General features: G+C 58.0%; 10 protein-coding genes and 2 non-coding genes across 12 annotated transcripts; 8 read left to right on the top strand and 4 right to left on the bottom strand.

Moving 5' to 3' along the window:
- The first annotated feature begins 160 nt into the window (after positions 1–160).
- Positions 161–2582, top strand: GGTG_03500 (hypothetical protein). The gene is made up of 2 exons (XM_009221280.1): positions 161–811; positions 899–2582. The coding sequence occupies exons 1-2, from the start codon at positions 709–711 to the stop codon at positions 2434–2436; spliced, it is 1641 nt and encodes a 546-aa protein (XP_009219544.1). The 5' UTR covers positions 161–708; the 3' UTR covers positions 2437–2582.
- On the bottom strand, positions 2445–3922 carry GGTG_03499 (hypothetical protein). Its single transcript, XM_009221279.1, has 2 exons — positions 3041–3922; positions 2445–2944 (listed from the first exon to the last, which is right to left on the bottom strand). The coding sequence occupies exons 1-2, from the start codon at positions 3471–3473 to the stop codon at positions 2685–2687; spliced, it is 693 nt and encodes a 230-aa protein (XP_009219543.1). The 5' UTR covers positions 3474–3922; the 3' UTR covers positions 2445–2684.
- On the bottom strand, positions 3903–3990 carry GGTG_20059. Its single transcript has one exon. It is a non-coding gene; the product is annotated as a tRNA-Tyr (tRNA).
- Positions 3991–4156: 166 nt separating this feature from the next.
- Positions 4157–4227, bottom strand: GGTG_20058. The gene has a single exon. It is a non-coding gene; the product is annotated as a tRNA-Gly (tRNA).
- A 167-nt stretch (positions 4228–4394) lies between these two features.
- GGTG_03498 (hypothetical protein) lies at positions 4395–5853 on the top strand (the record flags this gene model as incomplete). The annotated part of the gene is made up of 2 exons (XM_009221278.1): positions 4395–4425; positions 4787–5853. 2 exons carry the CDS (start codon positions 4395–4397, stop codon positions 5851–5853), a joined length of 1098 nt encoding a protein of 365 aa, XP_009219542.1.
- On the bottom strand, positions 5821–7503 carry GGTG_03497 (hypothetical protein). Its single transcript, XM_009221277.1, has 5 exons — positions 7176–7503; positions 6492–7109; positions 6342–6410; positions 6181–6274; positions 5821–6109 (listed from the first exon to the last, which is right to left on the bottom strand). Exons 1-5 carry the CDS (start codon positions 7260–7262, stop codon positions 5997–5999), a joined length of 981 nt encoding a protein of 326 aa, XP_009219541.1. The 5' UTR covers positions 7263–7503; the 3' UTR covers positions 5821–5996.
- Positions 7504–8543: 1040 nt separating this feature from the next.
- On the top strand, positions 8544–9212 carry GGTG_03496 (hypothetical protein; the record flags this gene model as incomplete). The annotated part of the gene is made up of 2 exons (XM_009221276.1): positions 8544–8620; positions 8939–9212. The coding sequence occupies 2 exons, from the start codon at positions 8544–8546 to the stop codon at positions 9210–9212; spliced, it is 351 nt and encodes a 116-aa protein (XP_009219540.1).
- Positions 9213–11251: 2039 nt separating this feature from the next.
- On the top strand, positions 11252–11748 carry GGTG_03495 (hypothetical protein; the record flags this gene model as incomplete). Its single annotated transcript, XM_009221275.1, has 2 exons — positions 11252–11445; positions 11531–11748. Exons 1-2 carry the CDS (start codon positions 11319–11321, stop codon positions 11746–11748), a joined length of 345 nt encoding a protein of 114 aa, XP_009219539.1. The 5' UTR covers positions 11252–11318.
- Positions 11749–12438: 690 nt separating this feature from the next.
- GGTG_03494 (hypothetical protein) lies at positions 12439–14659 on the top strand. The gene is made up of 2 exons (XM_009221274.1): positions 12439–12872; positions 12943–14659. The coding sequence occupies exons 1-2, from the start codon at positions 12627–12629 to the stop codon at positions 14332–14334; spliced, it is 1638 nt and encodes a 545-aa protein (XP_009219538.1). The 5' UTR covers positions 12439–12626; the 3' UTR covers positions 14335–14659.
- A 100-nt stretch (positions 14660–14759) lies between these two features.
- Positions 14760–17141, top strand: GGTG_03493 (hypothetical protein; the record flags this gene model as incomplete). The annotated part of the gene is made up of 6 exons (XM_009221273.1): positions 14760–14860; positions 15351–15552; positions 15655–16135; positions 16212–16329; positions 16391–16455; positions 16563–17141. The coding sequence occupies 6 exons, from the start codon at positions 14760–14762 to the stop codon at positions 17015–17017; spliced, it is 1422 nt and encodes a 473-aa protein (XP_009219537.1). The 3' UTR covers positions 17018–17141.
- Positions 17142–17265: 124 nt separating this feature from the next.
- Positions 17266–20293, top strand: GGTG_03492 (hypothetical protein). Its single transcript, XM_009221272.1, has 4 exons — positions 17266–17901; positions 17964–18406; positions 18493–19337; positions 19424–20293. Exons 2-4 carry the CDS (start codon positions 18010–18012, stop codon positions 19853–19855), a joined length of 1674 nt encoding a protein of 557 aa, XP_009219536.1. The 5' UTR covers positions 17266–17901; positions 17964–18009; the 3' UTR covers positions 19856–20293.
- GGTG_03491 (hypothetical protein) lies at positions 20219–21084 on the top strand. The gene has a single exon (XM_009221271.1). The coding sequence runs from the start codon at positions 20337–20339 to the stop codon at positions 20892–20894; it is 558 nt and encodes a 185-aa protein (XP_009219535.1). The 5' UTR covers positions 20219–20336; the 3' UTR covers positions 20895–21084.
- The last annotated feature ends 208 nt before the right edge of the window (positions 21085–21292 follow it).

Raw genomic sequence — 21292 nt, 5'->3', positions numbered from 1 at the left:
AAGTGGGAATTCTTGACAAAGATTTTCCACCAGCTCCGCAGCTAGCCAACCGCGGGAGACGGCCTCGCCTTGCTCCGTGCGCGCTAAGATTGGGCATTCCACTCGAGATGGGGCCTGGCTGGAAGGCCTCGATTGCTCTTGCCCTGGCTTTTGCGCGGCTCGAGGAGCGACGGCCCCATTTACATCATCAAGCTTTTCTCCGTTGGGACGAGGCTCCAAACAATGCATCGGTGGCATCCACCCTGCCGGAAACCGACACCCCCTTTTTTCTGGCTGTGGATGCGTTGAGGTGCAGAAGTGCCTACCTGGTAAGGTAGGTACATCCGCCTATCCCGTCATGATGGATGTGCTGCCGTTACGCCCGAGAATTGGCCACCGTCCCACAGACTTCCATGGCGTGAACATCCTGCCCAAGACGTGATTTTTGGGTTCCGGTGGGTCTGGGCTGGCCGTGTCTGTCTGCAACTGAGCCACGCGTGGATCTGGAAGACCCTCAGAAGCTTTCCTTGTGGGATCCTTGCCGCTGCTCTACTGCGCCTTATAACTACCTCGACGCCCGCCGTCACTTTCCCGTCACTCCAACGCGGCATCCGGTTCGCCGTACTTCAGGAAATCTTACCCAAGGTCCCTGACTTCCACGCGTGGTTGTCATTCCTGGGAAGATAGGACTACCCACATTCCACCAGCTCTTAAATCTTCACCGGCACGATGACCAGGTTCAACGACAACTCGCATGCGGACGGGAGCTTGTCCGACGTTAAGAAGGATGGCAAGCCCGCGGTGACTGGCGGGGAGGCAGATGTTGGCGTTGGTAAGTTGGTTATGCCGCTTTCTAGTGATGTGATACTAGCCTCCCTCGCCAGGGACTTCCAGCTAACCACACCCCCCCTTTTAACAGGCCACCTCGAGCAGGCGCGTGAGCAAAAGAGGCAGATCGGCATCCTGACGGCCATCTTCCTCATCTTCAACCGCATCGTCGGCACCGGCATCTTCGCCACGCCCGGCAGCATCCTCGTGGCCACGGGCAGCGTGGGGCTCTCGCTCTTCATCTGGGTCGCCGGCATGATCATCGCGCTCGCCGGCACGGCCGTCTACATCGAGTGGGGCACGGCCATCCCCAAGAACGGCGGCGAGAAGAACTACCTCGAGTACGTGTTCCGGCGCCCGCGCTTCCTGGTCACGGCCATGTACGCCGGCTACGTCATGCTCCTCGGCTGGGCCAGCGGCAACTCGATAGTGTTTGGCGAGTACATCCTGCACGCCGCCAACGTCGAGGTCGGCCGCTGGAACCAGCGCGGCGTCGGGCTCGTCTGCATCACGGCCGCCTTCCTCATCCACGGCCTGGCCCTCAAGTGGGGCATGCGCCTGCAGAACCTGCTGGGCTTCATCAAGCTGGCCATCATGTTCATAATCATCGTCAGCGGCTGGGTCGCCCTGGCCGGCCACCTTAAGCTTCCCGAGGACAAGAAGCCGCGCAACTTCGAGAACGCGTTTGAGGGCACGACAAGCAGCGCCTACGGCGTCGTCACGGCGCTCTACAACGTCATCTGGTCCTACATCGGCTACTCCAACGCCAACTACGCCCTGAGCGAGACCCGGAACCCGGTCCGCACCCTCAAGATCGCCGCGCCCGCCGCCATCGTCTCCATCTCCATCATCTACATGCTCATCAACGTCGCCTACTTCGCGGCCGTGCCCAAGCAGGAGATCCTCGAGGGCGGCCGGCTCGTGGCGGCCTCGCTGTTCCGCAACGTCATGGGCGGGCCCGCCGAGCGCGTGCTGTCCGTCTTCGTGGCGCTCTCGGCCTTTGGCAACGTCCTCAGCGTCATCTTCTCCCAGGGCCGCCTGGTGCAGGAGCTGGGCCGCGAGGGCATCCTGCCCCTGTCGCGCTTCTGGGCCAGTAACCGGCCCTTCAACGCGCCCCTGGCGGGCCTCTTTTGGCACTGGCTCATCTGCGTCGTCACCATGCTGGCCCCGCCCCCGGGCGACGCCTACAACTTCATCGCCAACCTCATCACGTACCCGCTCTCCGTCATCAACGTCTTCGTCTCGGCCGGCCTGGCCTACCTGTACCTCAACCGCGCCAAGTGGGACTGGGCCCCGCCCTACAGCGCCTCCCTGCCCGTCGTGGTCTTCTTCCTGCTCAGCAACGTCTTTTTGGTCCTGGCCCCCTTCGTGCCGCCCGAGAACGGCGGCAACGTGTACAAGGAGCTGCCCTACTGGCTCCACTGCGTCGTCGGCATCATCATCCTGATCGCCGGCGCCTTTTACTGGCTGTTCTGGGCCGTCATCCTGCCCAAGATTGGCAAGTACGAGCTCATCAGGGAGGTGCAGGTGGACGAGATTGACGGCTGGGAAAGGAACGTCTTCTCGAGGAGACCCCTGGGCGAGAGGGTCGAGACAGATGGCGAAAGCAGCGCATCGGCGGCCAGGTAGGCTGCATCATGTTGCGCTTTCATGAATTGATTGTATCAACTACAATAATATGCCCGGTAGTGGCAAGCTAGAACAGAGATACCCCCTAGTGCAACCTACACATTGTACATGATTGATTATATAAAATTCTAAGGATTCAACACATACTCGTGTGCCATCTGCTTGTTATGGAGTGAAGTTTCTGGAGAGTCGTCCGCCTTGTCTTGCCCGACGCAAGTGTGAGCCCCTCGCATTAAAATGCCACACCCTTAACTAGTGGGTTGAGTATAGGTGCCGATCACAGAGTCCGGGTTGTTCTTGTAGATCATGAAATGGAGGGTGGCGCCAAACATTGTAAAGTCCCCAACGGGCTTGAACCCGACCTTGCTGTACAGCGCGTCCCCCGCAGACGACGACAAAAGAAAGACGTCCTTCTGTTCCCGGACTGCCAGTTCGAGCCCCCGCTCGGTGAGCTGCCTGCCGATCCCCTTGCCCTGTTGATTGGGATCCACCGCAAGCACCTCGAGCTCTGTGTGGGAATAGGACATTAGCGGCAGGACGGGAAGTACAATAACAATCTTGGATCATGAAGTGGAAGGCTTTTATGGCGGCTCAAAAAACATACCGTACCAGTGCCGCGCCACACCCTCCCCAAAGATGGCCTTCACGCCGGCCTCGAGCGTCTCGCCCATGGCCGCCATGGCGTCGCGGTCCATCTCGGGCGGGTACGTCTCGCCCATGGCCTCATCGGAGGGAGGTTCAGCCGGCGCGTCACCGGGGCGTGTCCACCAGGCGAACCCGACCACCGTCTCGGCCTCGTCGTCCGGTGCCTGCTGCCGCTCGACGGCGACCATGATGATGGAGCCCTCGTCCTTTAGGCGGGCTGCCTTGCGCGCCGCGCGCCATGCCTCCTGGGGGTGGGGGCCCGACCCTCGCCGCAGGCGCTCGGGCCATAGCGCGGCCGTCAGGGCGTCGGTCGACGGGTCGAAGGCCGCGGTGCCGATGCGGGCGATGGCCGGCACGTCGGCCGCGGTGGCGGGGCGGAGGTGGATGGGCATCCTGACGCTGGCTTTATGGGTGGATGGAAGAAGGGGTTTGAGTGTTATTACATTAACGACGAGGTTGATAACCAGGACATTCGCTGGGCTGTGTATATACACCTCGTGGCTCCCATCAGTCTCAAATGCCAGGATAGGGAGTTTAAGTCCGCTGGGCCACGGAGGGATATGAATTCGCGGCCCGCGGCCAGCGATACGACGGCGGGGACATGGCACAAAAGGGGGACCTAATAATAGCAGCCAGTGGGTAGAGCGCAAGATAAACGTCCGAGCGAAGTTGGAAAGCGGATCGCGAGGGAAATAAATCCCTAACCAACACCACCTATCGGCGAGGAAATGCCAGGGATATTAAACTCGCGTAAACGAAAGAAAATACACGTTTGCGAGCTTTCACTAGATAAAAAGACAGCGACACTACCAAAAGTAATGTCTCCCCTCCCAGAATCGAACTAGGGACCTTTCGATAACAATTTAACAATTACAGTCGAACGTGATAAACCAACTACACCAAGGGGAGGTCCTTTTTGTGTGGAAGCACATGCAGAAATTGTGGATTATAGCCGGGGAGGCTGGGGAACGAACGGTGTGGCAAAAATGGAATGATAAAATCGTTCCGAAGTTGGACGAAAAAACGAAACACTATGGAAGCAAAAGAGGTGTTCGGTCTCATTCAAGACTTGTTTTGCGTGTGCCCGGACTCGAACCGGGAGCCCATCGATGGCAACGATGGATTTTACCCTTAAACCACACACGCTGATGATTTGGGATGCTGAGTTATGGCCGAATGACTGTTGATAGAGTCCAGTCGCTGCTAGGTTTGTCCCTTAGAACGGCAGCTGCAGTCTGTTAGCTACAGGAGTTGGGGACTCCCGCAAAGACCGAATTCCGCTCACGAGGTCGACTGTCGTCTTGGCTGTCAGCATGCGTTTACCAAAGGGCGAAGGAAACGCCGGTTAAGTCCTGCAATGGACCCTTCCCCGATTGAAGTGGCGGGTCGACATTGAGACCAAGCACTAACCGCGACGGGCGGGAAGAAGCACAGAAGCAACCGCCATGTCACACGAGTCAGGGGCTTCAGGGAACTCTGAGCGCCGTCGCCGTCAAAACGCGGTTGCTCAGCGAAACTACCGTAGGCCCCAACCCTTTGAAGTTGCACCAACATCAGTATGCGCATGTGGAGAGTGCAAACATCGCTGCAGTCCGCTGATCATTCCACCGGCTTGCATTTCCAGGCGCGAAGCAGAAAGCAAGGGTTCAGCGACTAGAGCGGCTCGTTACTGCCGCACTAACGCTGCCAAACGATTTGGCCGAAGATGTTGATCGGGGGGCCTTGCAAACGTCTCCCCTGGACGCCCAGCCAGCATGGCCAGGTGACCCACGGGTGAACGAGGTCGATTCAGGAAAACAGCAGTCCTCCTCTCTCGTTTCGTCCACCGTCGACCAAGTTAGATGGCCAGATATCAACGCGACCGTGCTCGAGTTCCTGGCGTTTCTGCGCCAGTGCACGCCGCGCGAGATCGAAACCTGCGGCATCATTCTCGAGCGCGAAAAGTTTGGCGCTCGCGACGTGATCAAGTTCGGCCTCATCAGCATGGGCTGCGCCATGGACCCAATCCTGTTTGACATGGCCCGGACGATGCCCTTCAGGCCCTGGCTCGAGCTGCTGAGGATAACGGTCGGATCTGACGTTGATTTCCGTCGCGCCTACTGGTCGGGGCTCAAGCTGCTTTCTACCTTCTCTGTGCCCGACGTTCTCTTACCAACCTACACCATCACCCACTGCCCTGATCCAGCCTCTCCCTCGGCCTCCTCCGTCGCCTCCATTTCCGTTGAACCGCGAATCCCCTGTCCGGCCCTCAGCCTCTCGGTAAACATCTCCATGACCAGGATCACCGCCCCCTCCGCCATGAGGGCCAACGCCGCGCAGCTTTCCGTCGACGGGTCCCTCCTGCTCGACGACGAGAGTATCTCCCCGCTCTACGGCGCCGACCCGGCCGGCCTCCCAGCGCACCTGTCCCTCGACCTGCGGCCCACGCCCGCGCAGCTCGCCGTGCCGCACCACCCCTGCTTCGACCTCGTGCCGTGGCCCGAGTTCCGCGAGCTGGCCTTGCGCGCCATCGCCGGGACCCCTCCTGCTTTCGACGAGGAGGACCTGTGCCTGGACGTCCTCAACGACGGGCTCATCTGCTGGGGCGGCACGGCCGCCGGCGGCGCGTCGTCTCTCCACGGCCGCGGGCAGGGCAGCCCCTGGGATGGTCGTAGCTGGGAGGCCGCGCCGTGGTTCCTCGAGAAGTACGCATCCCTGACCGGCGGCCCCCGCGGGGAGATGTGCAGGAATAGCGAGTGGTGGCGTGGGATTCGCGGAGAAGAGATTCTATAAGTGCGGCCATTCGAGGCCGTTGACTGTCTGTGGGTTGCTTCCTGATCTTTGGATGCCCTAACAAAAAACCATCAAAACCTCATTTGCCGGACAAGATCTCGGTATCTTGTCTACCACATCCCGAGCATCCCTCCATGTAAATATCACACGTATGGCTTGACTTGCTCTTCGCACCATTCCCAAAATCGCTTGGCACTGTCATCATCCAGCAGATCCGGCCGCAAGTTGTCGGTGTTGATGCGGCCGTACGAAGCGACTATTTATATATTAGCATGTTTCCTGCACTCAGCTCGGGCTCAAAACTCCATCCTCCAGCGACGGACGTACCCCATGCGCCATTATGCTCCTCCGTGATGCTCTCATGCAGCCCTGCAAAGAGCTCCGTGCTAGCACCATCCTCGACTGACCCCTGAAATGGTGCCTGTGGGAGCGCGGGATGTCAGTTCCGAGTATTGTACGGACGGGCCAAGCGGTTGATTTAAACATACAGAAATGACGTGTATGGCTGTCGATACGTTTCGGCCAATGTCGGGCTTTATCAGCCCGGGCTCCATGACCTGGTTGTGGCACGACTGTCAGTCTCCCAAAGAACACAGCACGGCCAGGATGTGGTCACCCTCTGCATCTTGGGCACGCACCACGCTGATGACCCCATCACTGGCTTCCTTGCTTCGCCTCGCCAGCTCCCGGGCGTGGAAAATATTCCCCGCTTTGCTCCTAAAGTACTTGTTGAAGGGTGTCTCGTCACGGATGCTGTAATCAATGTTGCCGAAATCCACAGGTGGGGTAGGCGCCGACTGCGCGCCGTTGGACGAGACCCAGACCACGCGAGTGCTGCTGGCATGCTCACTACCGGCCACCGCCGCCGCCACCGTGGATACGAGCAGCGGGTATAGCAGTTTGGTGAAGAGGAACGGCCCCAGGTTGTTGGTCCCCAGCTGCAAGTCATACCCCTGCACGGTCTTGGATCCCGCTGGCGACGCCATGACGCCCGCGTTGTTCCACAGGACGTCGAGGCGGGACTCTCTGGCAAGAAATGTCTCCGCCGAGGCCTTAATGGTGGACAGGTCTGCAAGGTCCAGATGCAAGAACTCGAGGCGTCCGGTGGAACTCGGGTACTTGCGACGGATCTCGTCGATGGCGGCCTCGCATTTGGCCTTGGACCGGGCGGCCATGTACACCACTGAGTTTTTGCCATACAGCATGGCCGCAACTGCCTTGCCAATACCTCCTGAGCTCCCAGTGACGATGAAAACCTGCCCCACAGATTGGTCAGTTTGACATCTTGCAAGTCGCTCTGCCAACGTCTGGGTCTCCTTTACCTTTCCCTCCTGGTCTGGCAGATTGGATTCCGTGAGGACGGGCTTGGGTGGGAAAACCATCCGAATCTTGTCACATAGTGTTGCCATCCTGTATGCTGGGCGCGTCGTGAGGTGTGGTTGGTGGATGCTGTGAGAGGATAGGTCTTGGTTGTAGATACCAAGGTGGCTTGTAGGAGGCAGGACAAAAGAGAAACAACAGGATCGTTCAAATACACCCTGGGATTTATACTACTTTGGAGAGTGATAGTTTGAAAGAAACCTACGGTTAAGTAGTGCGTTTTCTCAAAATTAGCCAATGAAGGGTGTATAATCGCGTCTCCGGCTTGGCATTCCGGCTCAGGGGAGCGACTGCGTGGATCGTGAGCGAGAATGCAGTCAACGTCAGCATGTGGGTCATGCAAGCAACGTCAGCAAAGCACCCTTTCCCATTGGCTTGAGCTTGCCATGCTGCCTCAAACAGTGTATTAGTCGATAAGCCCTCTGATCCCTGGCGCGTTCGCCTCCATCACAGCCCCTTTAGACATTTGTGGACCGTGCCCTTGGGTGCCGTTGCGTCCCGTTCAATGACACACAAGGGGACAGGCACCTGGTACCCGCCGGAGGTAACTCTTGGGGGAGAGACTGTATCTGTGACATGATCACCATTGAGTAAAGGGTGGCAAAGGGGCTCCATGTGACGCTTTGCGTATACTTTTCGTGGATTATTTGGTGGAAATACTATTTGACGGATACCTAGGTAATCACCCGTTTCGCCATCGAACTCCATCGAACGCCATCGTTGCTAACACCTATCGCATCGAACGTCATCGTTGCTAACACCTATCGTGCCCGCGAGCGCCCGGAGAGTGCAAAGGGCAGGAGAACGTTACCGCCAAGAATAAGCCCCACATCGGTACTTGAGATATCGACGGAAGGGTAGCGAATGCGTGCAAAGAGACAAAGGAAGAAGGGAACAGCAGACCAGCGCGCGATGTGGCGCTTGTTATCCAGTCGGCAGCGCCGGCGTCGCGCATAAAAAGAGATCTCGGACCGAACGCGTGGCCAGGGATTTTCGTGGCGCAAAGAGTTGCAGCGTGGCGGCGGTGCCGCCGGCCTCGAAGAATAGCATCAGGGCGTTGGCCTCGTGGGGGCTCAGCACCACAACGACGACGACGACGGCTGCCGTACCGGCGGAATACCGCGTGAGCGCCGTAGCAATCCACTGGACCGGACGCTGGTAAGCGTTTAGTGACACCGCGTCGGTGCCTAAGTAGTCGACGGTGCGGGAAAAGTCGGCCGTCACGAAAAGAGGGAAGCTGGGCGGCCAGCGCAAGGCGTTTAGAAGATGAGTGACGCTGCTTCCGGCGAGAGCGCGAAGTGTAATAGTTTATGGCGAGTTTGAGGCGCTGCAAGTTCAGGGCGGTGTTGGCGGCGCTCTGCTCGCTCCGCCCGCCGACTGCACCCAGGTAAGATATTCCCTCCCGCCATCAATTGGGGGGAGCAGGCGCTCAATGAGGGTTGAAGCCTCGTCGTCACGTAGCCCACTGTAGCAGTACCACAGGCAAGTTGGAATAATCACGACATCGGGTTAGCTGGATTCGGACCGCGGACTAGGCAAGTCTTTGGCGCGAAAGAGGACCGCCAGCCCTGCAGGGGGACTTCGCTTGCCGTCAGCGCGGCCGTATTCGACCCGCCACGGTGGGCGATCAAGCCTCGCAGGAGAAATAAGGGCCGTAGTAGCTCCACGGTTGCGAGTGAGGCTTGAATAACAGCGAAGTCACCAGCTGCAAAGTTAAGCTGTGCCATATATCGGAGCGCTGCCTCCCTGATATCCCGCTGCCAACCTGCGACGGGAGTGAATGTCGCGAGGCCTCCGTCTCGGATCCTTTGGACCACACGCTCAGTGAGAAGGTCAGCGCCGGCGTCGTTCAGGATCCTGATCGGAGGAAAGTGACCCTCCGGCCTGGAAGCGACCTCAAATTTGTCCGCATGTCCCCTTCCAAGAGACGGAGCAACCTCGGCCACGAGACCCAGGAGATTCCGGATGATACGCCATAGTGCAGGACCGAGGTCGGGGACCGTTGTGATCCGATTGTATAGATGAGCTCCGACTTGGTCACAAGAATGACATCGCTCTCGTCGATGACATCCCTCGCGTTCCCATCGAAAAAGCATTGTGATGCTAGCAGGCTACCTTCCCCGGCCCGGAATTCCGCTGGCCGACTACTGTATGGTTCCTGCGTGGCTTAGGCTACTGCAAGCCACGAAATCTTGAAACGTATTGGAAGATGCAGGTGCTGCTTCTTTTCATCCTTCCAAGCCACCACCTGCACTGTGGTGTTAAGCCAACAGGAACGAAAAGGGGAGCGAAAAGACCATAGCACGCCCCCTCCTGAATAGCCATATCACACCGATAATCTGAAAAGGTGCATAAAATCCAATGAGCCGGCCCGAGTACCGCGAGAAAAATATTTAGCTGGTCTAGCGTCAGCAAAGTCCCTTTTGTGGGCGTGATAAGTCTGTCTTGACCGGTTTCCGGCGTGGCTGACGCTGTGATACCGAGCTGTGCCAGGACTAAACTCGATCCCAAGCAATGAGTGGCTCGGGTGGCCAGGATTTGTTCTCGTCTTGGCCTGGCCTGGTATGTTCCCAATTTTCGCCCGGTGACCGCTGTGTGCAGACACCCCAATCATCACACACAATGATAACGTAAAAGAATTGGCAAACCTGAGCCACGCAAAGGGAAAAAGACGTTTCACTACCCGGAAATCTCGTTACATTAACTCTATTTGGATCTTTGCTTCTTTTTGCCTGGCTTCATGCATGCAACAGCGGCCCCAACCGCTGTCGTTTAATATCGAGACGGGTACCAACAGGTGCTGGGAGCCACCCGGATAGCAACATCATCTATGGCTCATGTGCGCGCGGATGTAGCAGCCGTCAAACGGGGAGGGAGGGAAGGATCCATTCCCTCAGCACTACCCCACGTGGAATAAAATTTGGCCGTGCTATGTCAAGCAGACCGACAAACGGGTGGGTGGGATACACTCAGCCTCTTGACCAGACCAGCCAGTCAGAAGGCCATTCCATAACCATCTCGCCCAACGGATTACGCGACGTTACACCGCAGATGTATCCAGCCGAAAGCGGAAACATTCCGAGCATCCGCCCGACCATCCTGCCCCGGAAGTTAGACGCGGAATCCTAGGCTCTATCAAGCAGTGTGAGGAAGGCCACATGTAGTTTCCCTGCTACTTAAAAATAATGCCCTTCGCCACTGCATACCTGCACTTTACGTCACACCGAGCACCCATGTGTTTTCGTCGAAAATCACAATCCCGACCACCCGGATCTAGTGTCCCTCTCGGCTGCAATGGTTCTCGCTTGCAGGCCTTGAATATGGGAAACCTGTAGATCAGCAGGCTGACGTACAAAGCTTGACACCATCATCGATCTTGGCAGCTCGTATTGTTGCCCATTTTTGGTGAGGATACGGGGGGCGGCCCTATGGGAGACGGCTGCTGCAAGGTCCTCCTAGGGCGTTCTCGATGACCTAGATGACAGTAACCTAGCAAGATATCAGGTAATTGCTGAGGCTTACCTCCATGATGGCCGGATGTGATTACATCCAAGGCTCCTAGCACTTGACCCAGCATCTTGGTATGAACTATTGACCCTCGCTACCAAACATTGGAAAGCACGGGATGCATGGAAGTCATCGGATTCCAGTATCCTGTGCCCCTGCCAGACACCTTATACCACTGCCACAAAATATCAGTATGAACGGAGCGGGAGAAGGGTGTGTACTTCAGGGATCTTCACCCTCGTCAGGCAGTGGGATATCGGCTCGGCGGCCCGGAGCCACAGGCAGCCGCATCAGAAGACCTTCCTCGCCTCGCAAGGCGGAGTGGCTCGGCGGTCGTGGTTTGCCAGTCGGGGCAGAGGGGGATGCCATGACAGGCTGGTGATAAAATGCGATGGTGGCAAGCGAGGGTGGGAGTAGACAAGGACCTTGTGTATAAAATGCCAGCTGCTCCTCTCCTCAAACAAAAAGAAAGTCCTCGTCTTCATCCCAGCACCTCCTCACAGCAACAGCCCAGAACTGCACCAATCAGCCCTTGAATCACTCTGCCTGCACAGAAAAACTCAGCAAAATCATCCAAGATGGTCAAGTTCGCCGCTATCGCTGCCGCCGCCGCCCTCGCCGGGCAGGTCACGGCCCAGATGCCAGACACCTGCTTCCTTCGCCGCTCCTACTGCGGCGGCCAGCTGCTCTCTGGATCGGGGCAGAGTAAGCTTTTATGAGCCCGTATTCAGGAGAGATTGACCGACCGTGATTATCTTATAACTGACATTGTCTTTGTCATTATCTTCAGACTACCAGAATTGGGAGAAGCGCGTAGACGACGCTCTCCGTGCTGATGGGCTCCCTATCGACGGATCCCACAGGTACAACACCCTGTTTGTCTGCATCGGCCCCACGTCTCTGGGAGTGGCTCAGTACTGCCCCGCTGCCGGCCTGGCCTGCCAGCCCAGCAACAGCGACGCCTGCGGCCACAACACTGCCCTGAACTCCTGCTGCGGCCGCAACTAGGCAGAGGTGGAGCCACTACCCCTTGTGTTGTGACGGACCTGTAGCGGCCGTCTCTCCGACCGTGGGTGAGAGGACGAGGAGAGGAGCGGAGGCGGGTATGGTGGACAGACCAAAACACAGAAACACCATGTATCCAGATTCCAGACCCTGGGGGGCAGGCCTGTTTGTTGGGGACCTGGCCTCCTAACACTCGTTTAGTTGCGAACGAATAAGAACGCTGGCCAGCTTACAAAGGGATTTTGAATGACTGAGTGAAATAGATTTCAGTGGACGAAATGCCCCCAGAAGGTCCGTAGAATTTGGTTGGCAGGATCAACTAAACCGTATATAACGACAAGGTGAAACGTCTGCCCGGAAGCCTGGGTGTTCAAAGCGGAATGCCCAACTCGGCACGTAGAACGGGCGTAGTTTGAAAGAAAGGCATTAATAACCTGCTCAATTTTACCTTGTCAACTGTTTGCCCCTGCAAACTCCGTCTTGGATTCGTTATCCCACTCCGATTTACTGCCGATTTCGTTTCGTCGTTGGTTCAACCTCACAGCCCGGACCCACACCAAGCTGTGTGCGGCTGAACCCAGCAGCCAACGCTAATTTGACCAATGGTCCGCTTGGCTGTGTTGGGCCGTGGGTGATGTGTGGCTGCTGGCACACCGCCGGTTGCTGCCTGATCAGACCAAAATACCTACCTCCGCTGGTGTCAAATAGCTCGCAAGAGGGTTTATCGGTGATTATGTGACATCAAAATTTACACCAGCTGGTTAAAATCCATTCCTTTCAGTCTTATCATTTTTATCCTCTCTACCACGGCCTCGTGCTACCCACGAACTCCGCATATTGAACAAAAAGGCCCAAACGCCGAGATTTACGTGACCGGCGTCATGTCTGCACCTACAAGTTCCGGCCTTCTTGCCGGGGAAGCCCCTCAAAAATACAGCATCTTCAGCCCCTCGACGCCTGTGGAGCTGGTTGTCGAAATTCTGTCACTTTTGGAAAAGCTCGACGATTTGCGCAACCTGATCTTGACCTGCAGATATGTCCATGAAGTGTGGAAAGCCCAATCAAGCATAATCATCTGGTCCGTTGGCCAGCGCGCCATTGCGGGTTTCAAGGAGGCCCTGGAAGCGGTGAGATTTTTGCCTAGCAGTTTCTATGCGTAGACAGATTCCGCATGGCTAACGGAGTTGGCCCCCAAAGGTGCGCGCAACCGAGATGGTCAAGACAGCCTTGGTTCGGAACCTGATGCCGCCAACAATCGACCCCGAAACGCTCTGCGGGGCGCAGAACAGGCCGACGGCGGCCGAGCTGGGGACCGTGGTCCAGTTCCAGCATCTGGTCAAATGCCTGGAGGAGATCTACAGGAAGGGCTCCTACCTGCCAAGGATGTGGCTCAACCGCAGGCAAGACGGGAGGTCGGGCACGGAGCCTAAGAATCTCCCCGCAACGGACGACGAGTGGGAGAGGAACTACCGGGGCCCCTTCTCCCGCGCCATCTACCGCCTGCTCCTCGCCGGCGCCGTCTTGACCCCACCGCACCTTCGTTTGCTCACGGACAGCTCCGCCGGCATACCCCTCAAGGCTCGAGACGACCTGCCCGATGGTTTGAAGGGGTACATTAGCAAACAGTGGCAAGGCGACGAAGCGTATTCCCACACGGTCCTCACGAGACTGGCACCGTTCCTGCAACAGGTTGACGCCTACAACTTCCCAGCGGGGTTCGAAGAGCAGGAGTCTCTGTATGGACCGCTCGTTGACTGGATGGTCCCCAAGCGAAAGGCCAACTCCATTGACATGGAGCCGAGCGTAGTGGAAACCATTCGCATGGCGGTGGCCTTCCACGTCCTGGAGCTCGCGATCTGCAACGAGGATGGAAGCAGGACGAACGATCGAACCTGGTGCGATCCCCAGGCGGTGAGTGGCCTGCCCAAGAGGGTCACGGTCTTCATTCCTGGGGTGCACAAGCTCGAGGAAATTGCCCTACCGGCGGACCCAAAACAGTGCGGATTGAGGCTCGTCTCGGTACAAGAGCCATCTGCCTGGGGCGAATGCGGTGGGAAACAGGACCTTGAGCATTCCCGGGATGCCGTGGGCGACAATCAGGATCAGGGCGGCGCACAGCAAGCTGACGGGGCCGTCCTCGACGCCTTCCGGGCACTCGACATCGCCGAGCTAAAAGACCGCCTTTTCGGCAGGGTCGGGCTGAACAGCTACCCGCTGTTCCAGTCCAGCTCCGGCGACGAGCCGTTCGAACAGGCGCCGCCCCCGCAGGTGCATTTCCTGGCCTTCGCGCTGCGGCGCCATTTCCAGATGCGCATCTCGGCCGCCTTTTTCGACGCCTTCACCACCGAGTATCTGGAGTTCATGACCGAGGGTTGCTTCTTCTCCGAAAACTGGACCTGGCCAGAAATGGAGACGGAGGAAGACGAAGATGTGGCGTGCCGCCCCGAGCCCGACCTTTATGCCATTGTTGCCAGCATCTTTCCGATGATTGCTGCCGAGGACGCGGATTTGCGACCCTGCGAGCTCAGCCCTATCCACTACGAGGGATGTCCGAAAAGGTGTTCTCGATCTCGATGGTCGGGTTGGTAGAGGGCATTACCGCGAGAGGATGTTTACATAAGAGGTCAAGAAAAGCAAACTTGTGTAGGAGGAATGGAAGAAAGCCGTCCAAGTGTTTTTATAATTATCGCAGGGAACCCCGCCTGCCTCACTGTATGTACTTGGGTGTGTTTTCCCCCTAAACTACAACCATCAGTTGCATGCACAAGAGTACTTGGGCGGATGCTTTCAATTCGCGCAAATATCTGAGCGAAGCATCACCTCGAAATACTCCCTTGCAGACAGAATGCGAGGGCGGTCAGGCGGACAGGCACGGAGCGATTTGGCTCCTACCGCTCTGTCCAGGGTCACCCGGCATCGTTATTTTCCGTGTTCCTGCAGCGTCGTGGCCGCAAACAAGGATCGGGTCTCCTCCTTCACTCGACTCGCCGTCGCGCCGTCGCTCAAGATCGGACATGCTGCGCGCACAGACGGCCTGGACGCGGAATCGGAGGACCAAGGTGCCAAGCCACGCAGGGGGTGACGGCAAGCAGAGGGAGAGAGTCGAGACGAAGAGGTTTGCGACGTCGTCCGATGACGTCTACAGGCAGCCGCGCGGGGTCCTCGTGGGTGCTGGATGTTTGATAATGCATCAAGTAAATGAGGGGAAACGACCCCCGCGAGCGATTGCCTGGCGCTGTGAGCTCAGGCCTCTTTGTTGGCGGCTTGCTTCCTGAGGTCAAGCTTCGCTCCCGGGAGCGTTTCACGGGGCCCTCCCTGCATCTTCCGGACCTGCAGTACCTGGATAGGATGATTCGGTCGGTCGGGATAGTGTTTTGTTCGCGAAGGACTCCTTGGCATGTTTTTGATGGGCTGTCCAAAGTGAATGACACGAAACAACCAGACCCCCAAGCGTGACTGACTACAAGAAGGGCTCTCTCTGTAATTAAGGGGAGTCGGCCCCGCGATGCCTTCCAAGACGATTTTATCCCTTCTCGCTTCCGGGCGCTGCCGTCGAGACGCGGTTTTTGTCCAGCAATCGGGCTCCTCCTGACAGAAAGACACAGCGCCAGCTCCACGATGAACTCGACGATGGGTATAGACCGGGAGAAATGGAAAGATAACGGGGATCTCACATCCAAGCTCAACCTCCTGTTTTATAGTCTGAGCATCATGTCCGGCTTCGCTGTTGGTCTCAGGCTCTATACCAAGACTAGTGCCCAACAAGCCCGACTGTGGTGGGACGACTGGATAGCAGTTACTGCATGGGTGCGTTCGCAACTTGAATGGCTGGCATCCATCGACAGCTCCAAAAAAAAAAAAAAAAAACGGAAATGCGTGCTGACTTTACTGTTGCGATTCCCGCCCAAGTTCATAATATTAATGCTCAACATCGCCGCCGTGTTCGAGTTGCGCAACGGCGAGGGGAGACACGCGTCCGACCTCCCGGCCGAGGAGCTGTCCCAGTTCACCCTGTCCGCCAACGTGGCGGCGACCATGGCCATCGTGGTCACGACGCTGAGCAAGAGCGGGTTCTGCGTCACGCTCCTCGCCAGGCTGGGCGCGTGGCCCCGCGGCGGCGACGTGGACCGGGCGACGGGCGACGTCGAGGTGGCGCGCATCAGGGCGCTCCGGGAGACCCGCGCGGCCGCCAACAGGGACGGGAAGACGACCGAGAGCGTGCTGCGCGGCATCGTGTGGAGCGTGCTCGCCAGCATGAACCTCGTGTCCATGGTGGCCGGGATCCTGCTCTGGGTCCGCTGCTCGCCCATGGAGAAGGCTTGGCATCCAAACGTGCGCGGGACTTGCTGGGGCGAGACTGCTATTATTACACCGGCGATGGTGAACACGGGTATTTTGCAAACCCCCTCTCCGTGATTTCGGTGTGGCACTCAGCTGACCAAAGTTGCTCTCCTCGCGCGGCGAAGCCTTCTCTGGGGCCATGGACATTGTCCTGTGTGTCGTGCCGATGTACATGCTCCGGAACACACCACTTCGGCGTGGCGAGAGAGCCGGAGTCATGTTCTGTCTGTTACTGGGACTAGTGTGAGTGTCTGTTTGGATCCTTGGCGAAGCCAGTCCTTTGCTGACATGGACTGGTGTGCAGCGCCTCGGCAACAGGCTTCCTCAAGACCACAGAGGTGCATATCCTGGCAGGCCCCGACGTGACTTGTACGTTCCACCCCCACACCACCCTCAACGCCCGGCTATTCCCGGAGTCTACCCGGTCTACCCAGTCTACCCAGTCATTTACTGACCAGAAAACCCCGCTGCCGCAGTCGACATCGTACCGCTGACCATCTGGGGCTCGGCCGAGCCGAACCTGATCCTAATGGCCATCTCTCTCCCCGAGGCGCGCCATCTCTTCTGGAAGGGCAGTATGTACGACGGGCGGGCCGCGACGCCGCAGGGCCTGCGCAACGCCATCGACCACCCGGTCACCGGCCCAGACGACAAGGCGTACGAGGCGCAAGCGACGCAGTCTACGCGCACGAGCCGCGACGACCTCTGGGACGTACTGTCGTACTACGGTGTCGGGCAGCCGCCGTCGGCCAGGGGTGGTGTCATGGGAAGACCTAGGGAAAGCTGGCTCGCCCGCTACGCCCACAAACCCGCGGCTCGGCCTAGGGAGGCGGGGGCACCACCAGGGCAGCCGAGCCGCAGTGCAGAGATGCCTGCACGGGCTGATTTGCGTAGTGGTCGCAGCGGATATCCACAGGGCGGACAGTTTTAGCAAGCGATTTGATGCATGGGAACTGTATTGACCCATGAGTTCAGTGGCTGGTAGTACTGCTGCGATAATCCCATCAAAAACCCGACCGTGCCGTGCATGGGCATAATGGCATGGGCATGATGATTCCGGTATCGGGCCGCCAACCCCTCCGCAGGCCATGTTGGTGACGTCACTCAGCGATGTCGCAGTCCAATTCCTTCGTCAATGATTTTTTTATTTATTTTTCCTCACACGACAGACATCCTTGACCAAAGCAACCAAAGCTGGCTCTGTTCACCACCTAGACCAAGTTCGGAATCGCCAAGATCTATCGGCCTGAATGCCGGTCGGAGCGATGCCGTATGCCGACCGATTGCCTTCCATTGGCGCGCATCTACCGGCACTCACTAGGCTTGGCGTTGCGAACCTGCAGCACTGGGGGTCGTCTTTGGTGGAGAACCAGCCTGGATGTTGGGCGGATGCCCCGTAGGCCAGCGAACTTGACCAACCAATCGCCGTGGCGCCCGACCTTGAGTAGCTTGTCGGCCCGTAGCCTGCAACCCAACTCTGGTTCGGTGGGGGTTGGGGGTTCTCGTGGAAGCGGCACACGAGTCCGACTAGGCGCGGGCGCCTATGCCCAAAGATATCTCCCCGGGCTGTCGTTGCAAAAGGAGGGGTTGAATGGGGCGATGGTCGGGCTGTGGAGGACTCTGCCCTGACAAACTGGCTGCTACCCCAGGTCATCCAAGCCTGTCGCGAGAGAAGCGTTACCGAGCTATATAAAGTCAGGGTGAAGCCAAGGATATGGTCCTAGTAAGCAAGCCACCCCTGACTCGGCCATTTCGCATCAGCATCGACGCTGTGCTTCGTCAACACGAATAGCGGCACCGCTGTCATCAAATAGGGTACGTTGTCTACCCAATCCAAGAATACGATAACCACTGTCCTCAAGACTAACGTCGCTTAGCATCTAGATAAACAGCACTGTCGGATGTGCAGCTTTTTACTATAACATGCCGGCGATCACCAGACTCAGCGGCTTCAATGTCGCTAACCATTTAGAAAAACGGCGGCTCCTCTTTGCCATAAACTCGGTCGCTGCCCTGTCCATCTTCTTTTTTGGCTACGACCAAGGGATGATGGGCGGGGTCAACAATGCAAAGAATTATATCGATCTGATGGGTTTTGGCTATGTCGACCCAGAAACGAAGGAGCCAGTCATTACAGACAGCCTGCTCCAGGGTGGCATCGTCTCCGTCTACTATCTGGGGACCCTGTTCGGCTGCCTTCTCGGTGGGTGGGTGGGCGACAAGGTCGGCCGAATTAAAACCATTGCTCTTGGGTCCGTCTGGGCCATTCTTGGCGCTTGCCTGCAGTGTTCGGCCATGAACGCCAGCTGGATGATTTGCTGTAAGTCGAATCAAGTCATTGGGGGTGGTTAGAGGTATGGGAATAGTTCTTGTGAAAGATTTTGACGGATGCAATGTAATGCCTAGCACGCGCTGTCAATGGCATCGGCACGGGAATTCTCAACGCCATTGTGCCGGTATGGGCAACCGAGACGGCCGAACATACGTCGCGCGGCCAGTTTATCGCTATCGAGTTTACTCTCAACATCTTCGGTGTCGTGGTCGCCTACTGGCTGGAATTTGGGCTTTCATTCATCGACAATGGCGAGTCGGCGTTTCGCTGGCGGTTTCCCATCGCCTTCCAGCTTATACCGCTCATCATACTTCTTTCCATCGTCTGGTTCTTTCCCGAGTCGCCCCGATGGCTCGCCAAGGTGGAACGCGATGACGAGGCCAAGTTCATCCTACGGCAGTTGCGCGGCACGAACGAGGAAGGAACGCGGAGGGCCGAGGCCGAGTACCACGACATCAAGAACGTGGTCGCGCTCGAGGCGCAGGAGTCGACGCGCAACTCGTACGTGCACATGCTCTTCGGTATCGGGTCTGGCGAGCTTCACACGGGACGGCGTGTCCAGCTAGTCATATGGCTACAGATCATGCAAGAATGGGTGGGAATCGCTGGCGTGACGGTGTACGCACCCACCATATTTCGCATCGCTGGGTTCGACACGGAAAAGTCACAGTGGATCTCGGGGCTGAACAACATCTTCTACATGTTCGCCACGCTCGTGTGCGTCTTCACTCTGGACCGCATTGGTCGCCGATGGACGTTGTACTGGGGCGCGGTAGGGCAAGGCGCCGCCATGTTCCTTGCCGGGGCCTTTTCCCGGCTGGGCATCGACGCGCGGGCGGGGGGCGACAGTGTCAAGGCCGACCAATACGGAGCGGCAGCGGCGTCATTCGTCTTCATCTTCACGTCGGTGTTTGGCGCCGTAAGTTTCATTCCGGCCCCTGTCCTGCGGTGCTCAAGTGTTTTTATTGGCCGTAACACCTCGCTAACATGTGTGCTTTTTTAAAGACTTGGCTGACGGTGCCGTGGCTGTACCCAGCAGAGATCTTCCCGCTGCAGGTGCGAGCCAAGGGGAACGCTTGGGGCGTGGTCGGGTGGAGCATCGGCAACGGGTGGCTGACGCTGCTGTGCCCCGTCATGTTCAAGGCCATTGGCGAGAACACACTGCACATTTTCGGGGCCTGCAACTTCATCGCCCTGCCCATCGTGTGGGCGCTCTACCCCGAGAGCAACCAACGCACGCTCGAGGAGATGGACCTGCTGTTCGCGGCGCCAACGCCGTGGGTCTGGGATGCGGAGCGCACTTTTGCGCGCCTGCAGGAGGAGCGGCCGGGCCTGGTCGTTGGCGGCGGTGCCAGGCAGGATCGGAGGAAGGCGGTTGACGTAGAGGTCTCGGCGGAGCACGGTGATGCTGCGCTGTTGGCAGATCCCTCGATCTGACCGCCATTCGGAACGCGGCTCCGCGACTGGGCGGCTGCTGGGCAAGCTGGGGTCGTGATGACATGCACTCGCCTAATGGAGCCAGCGAAGGGAATGTCGTGGGGCTAACAGACTCCTTCGGCTCCTTTGACTGGGCTGAGCCACGGATGTCTCGGCCTGCAAGCGTCGGAATGGAGCAAACCCCAGCTTGGCTGCCAAGGACCCCCCCATTTTGTCTGACAGCTGGGCAGACGTTGGCGTCACGGTGTTGGCTTGTCATGAGCTGAGACCAATTTGCAATGGATGGCCTCAGCTGGGCTTCCCTTGGCAGTCGTAGATGTGGCGACATTGGTCCTGATGGACACTTGTATTAAATGACAGCCGTCTGCCCGCATCCAGAGGTGGTTTACTGTTGCTCACTCAGGCACCTCATCCCACCACCGAAAATACAATACAGAGGTCTACTTAGCCACTACGTCAAATAGCCCCAAAACATTCCACAATGTCTACCAGCCTCTCTCTCCCGCCCCTCACGGCCACCTCCGCCTGCTCCTCGGCGTGGTCGGTCATCTCGGCCCAGGTCCCGACCCCGACCGCGTTCTCGTCCCAGTTCGCCGCCGCCTCCACAGACCCCTGCGCCACCATCGGCCTGGAGACTGTCAACCCCGAGGCGTTCAGCTCCTACGCCGCCGATCTGCTAGCCATCATGAGCAGGAACGCCGAGTATGTCGTCAGCGCCACCGTGCTCTGCTCAGACTTCCTTGTCTCCACCGCTGAGGCCGAGGCGGCCAGGTCCCGGTCCTGCCTCGCCACCCGGACTGGCGCCAACGCGACCGTCACCTCCACGACAACCTCCTCTACCGGCACAGGCACCACGGGGCAGCCGGGCACCACCGCCACCACCACGTCGCGCACCACCGGCACAGGCACCGGCACCGGCACGGGTCAGCCGGCCGGCACCACCACGGGCTCTCCGGGCGGTTCGGCTGGCTGGACTGTGCGGTCGTCTGTGGGCCTCCTGGCCGGCGCCGTCTTTGCCGTCGGCATGTTCAACATGTAAAAGGGGAAAATAGCTCTTTAGCTGGACGGATGGCGCATAAAGATTTATGAACATGTTTGGGTTTTGGCGTCGTACTGGAGGCATTTAATTGAATAATACAAACTCCCTTGCATTCCCAAATATCCTGCTTATCGGCATACTTTCGTCTCAAGTGTCGTAGATAGGCGCCAAAGGATTACCCCTCTTTTGGGAATAAGTACCGAGACGAACGTAACATCGCTCGATTAGAGGATGCATGCCAAGATGGTGGACATGAAGCTCGCCATATTTGCTGGCTGCAGGAGTACCTGCGCGCCAGATGCCTACACCACTTGTTTGGACAGCGGTGAGGCGTTGTAGACTAACTCGTAGATGAAGAGATTGTTTATATACTTACATCACACCTAGCTACAGCGCCT

Source organism: Gaeumannomyces tritici (assembly GCF_000145635.1).
Source record: "Gaeumannomyces tritici R3-111a-1 unplaced genomic scaffold supercont2.2, whole genome shotgun sequence".
Classification (NCBI taxonomy): domain Eukaryota; kingdom Fungi; phylum Ascomycota; class Sordariomycetes; order Magnaporthales; family Magnaporthaceae; genus Gaeumannomyces; species Gaeumannomyces tritici.
This window is presented reverse-complemented; position numbering and strand designations above follow the sequence as displayed.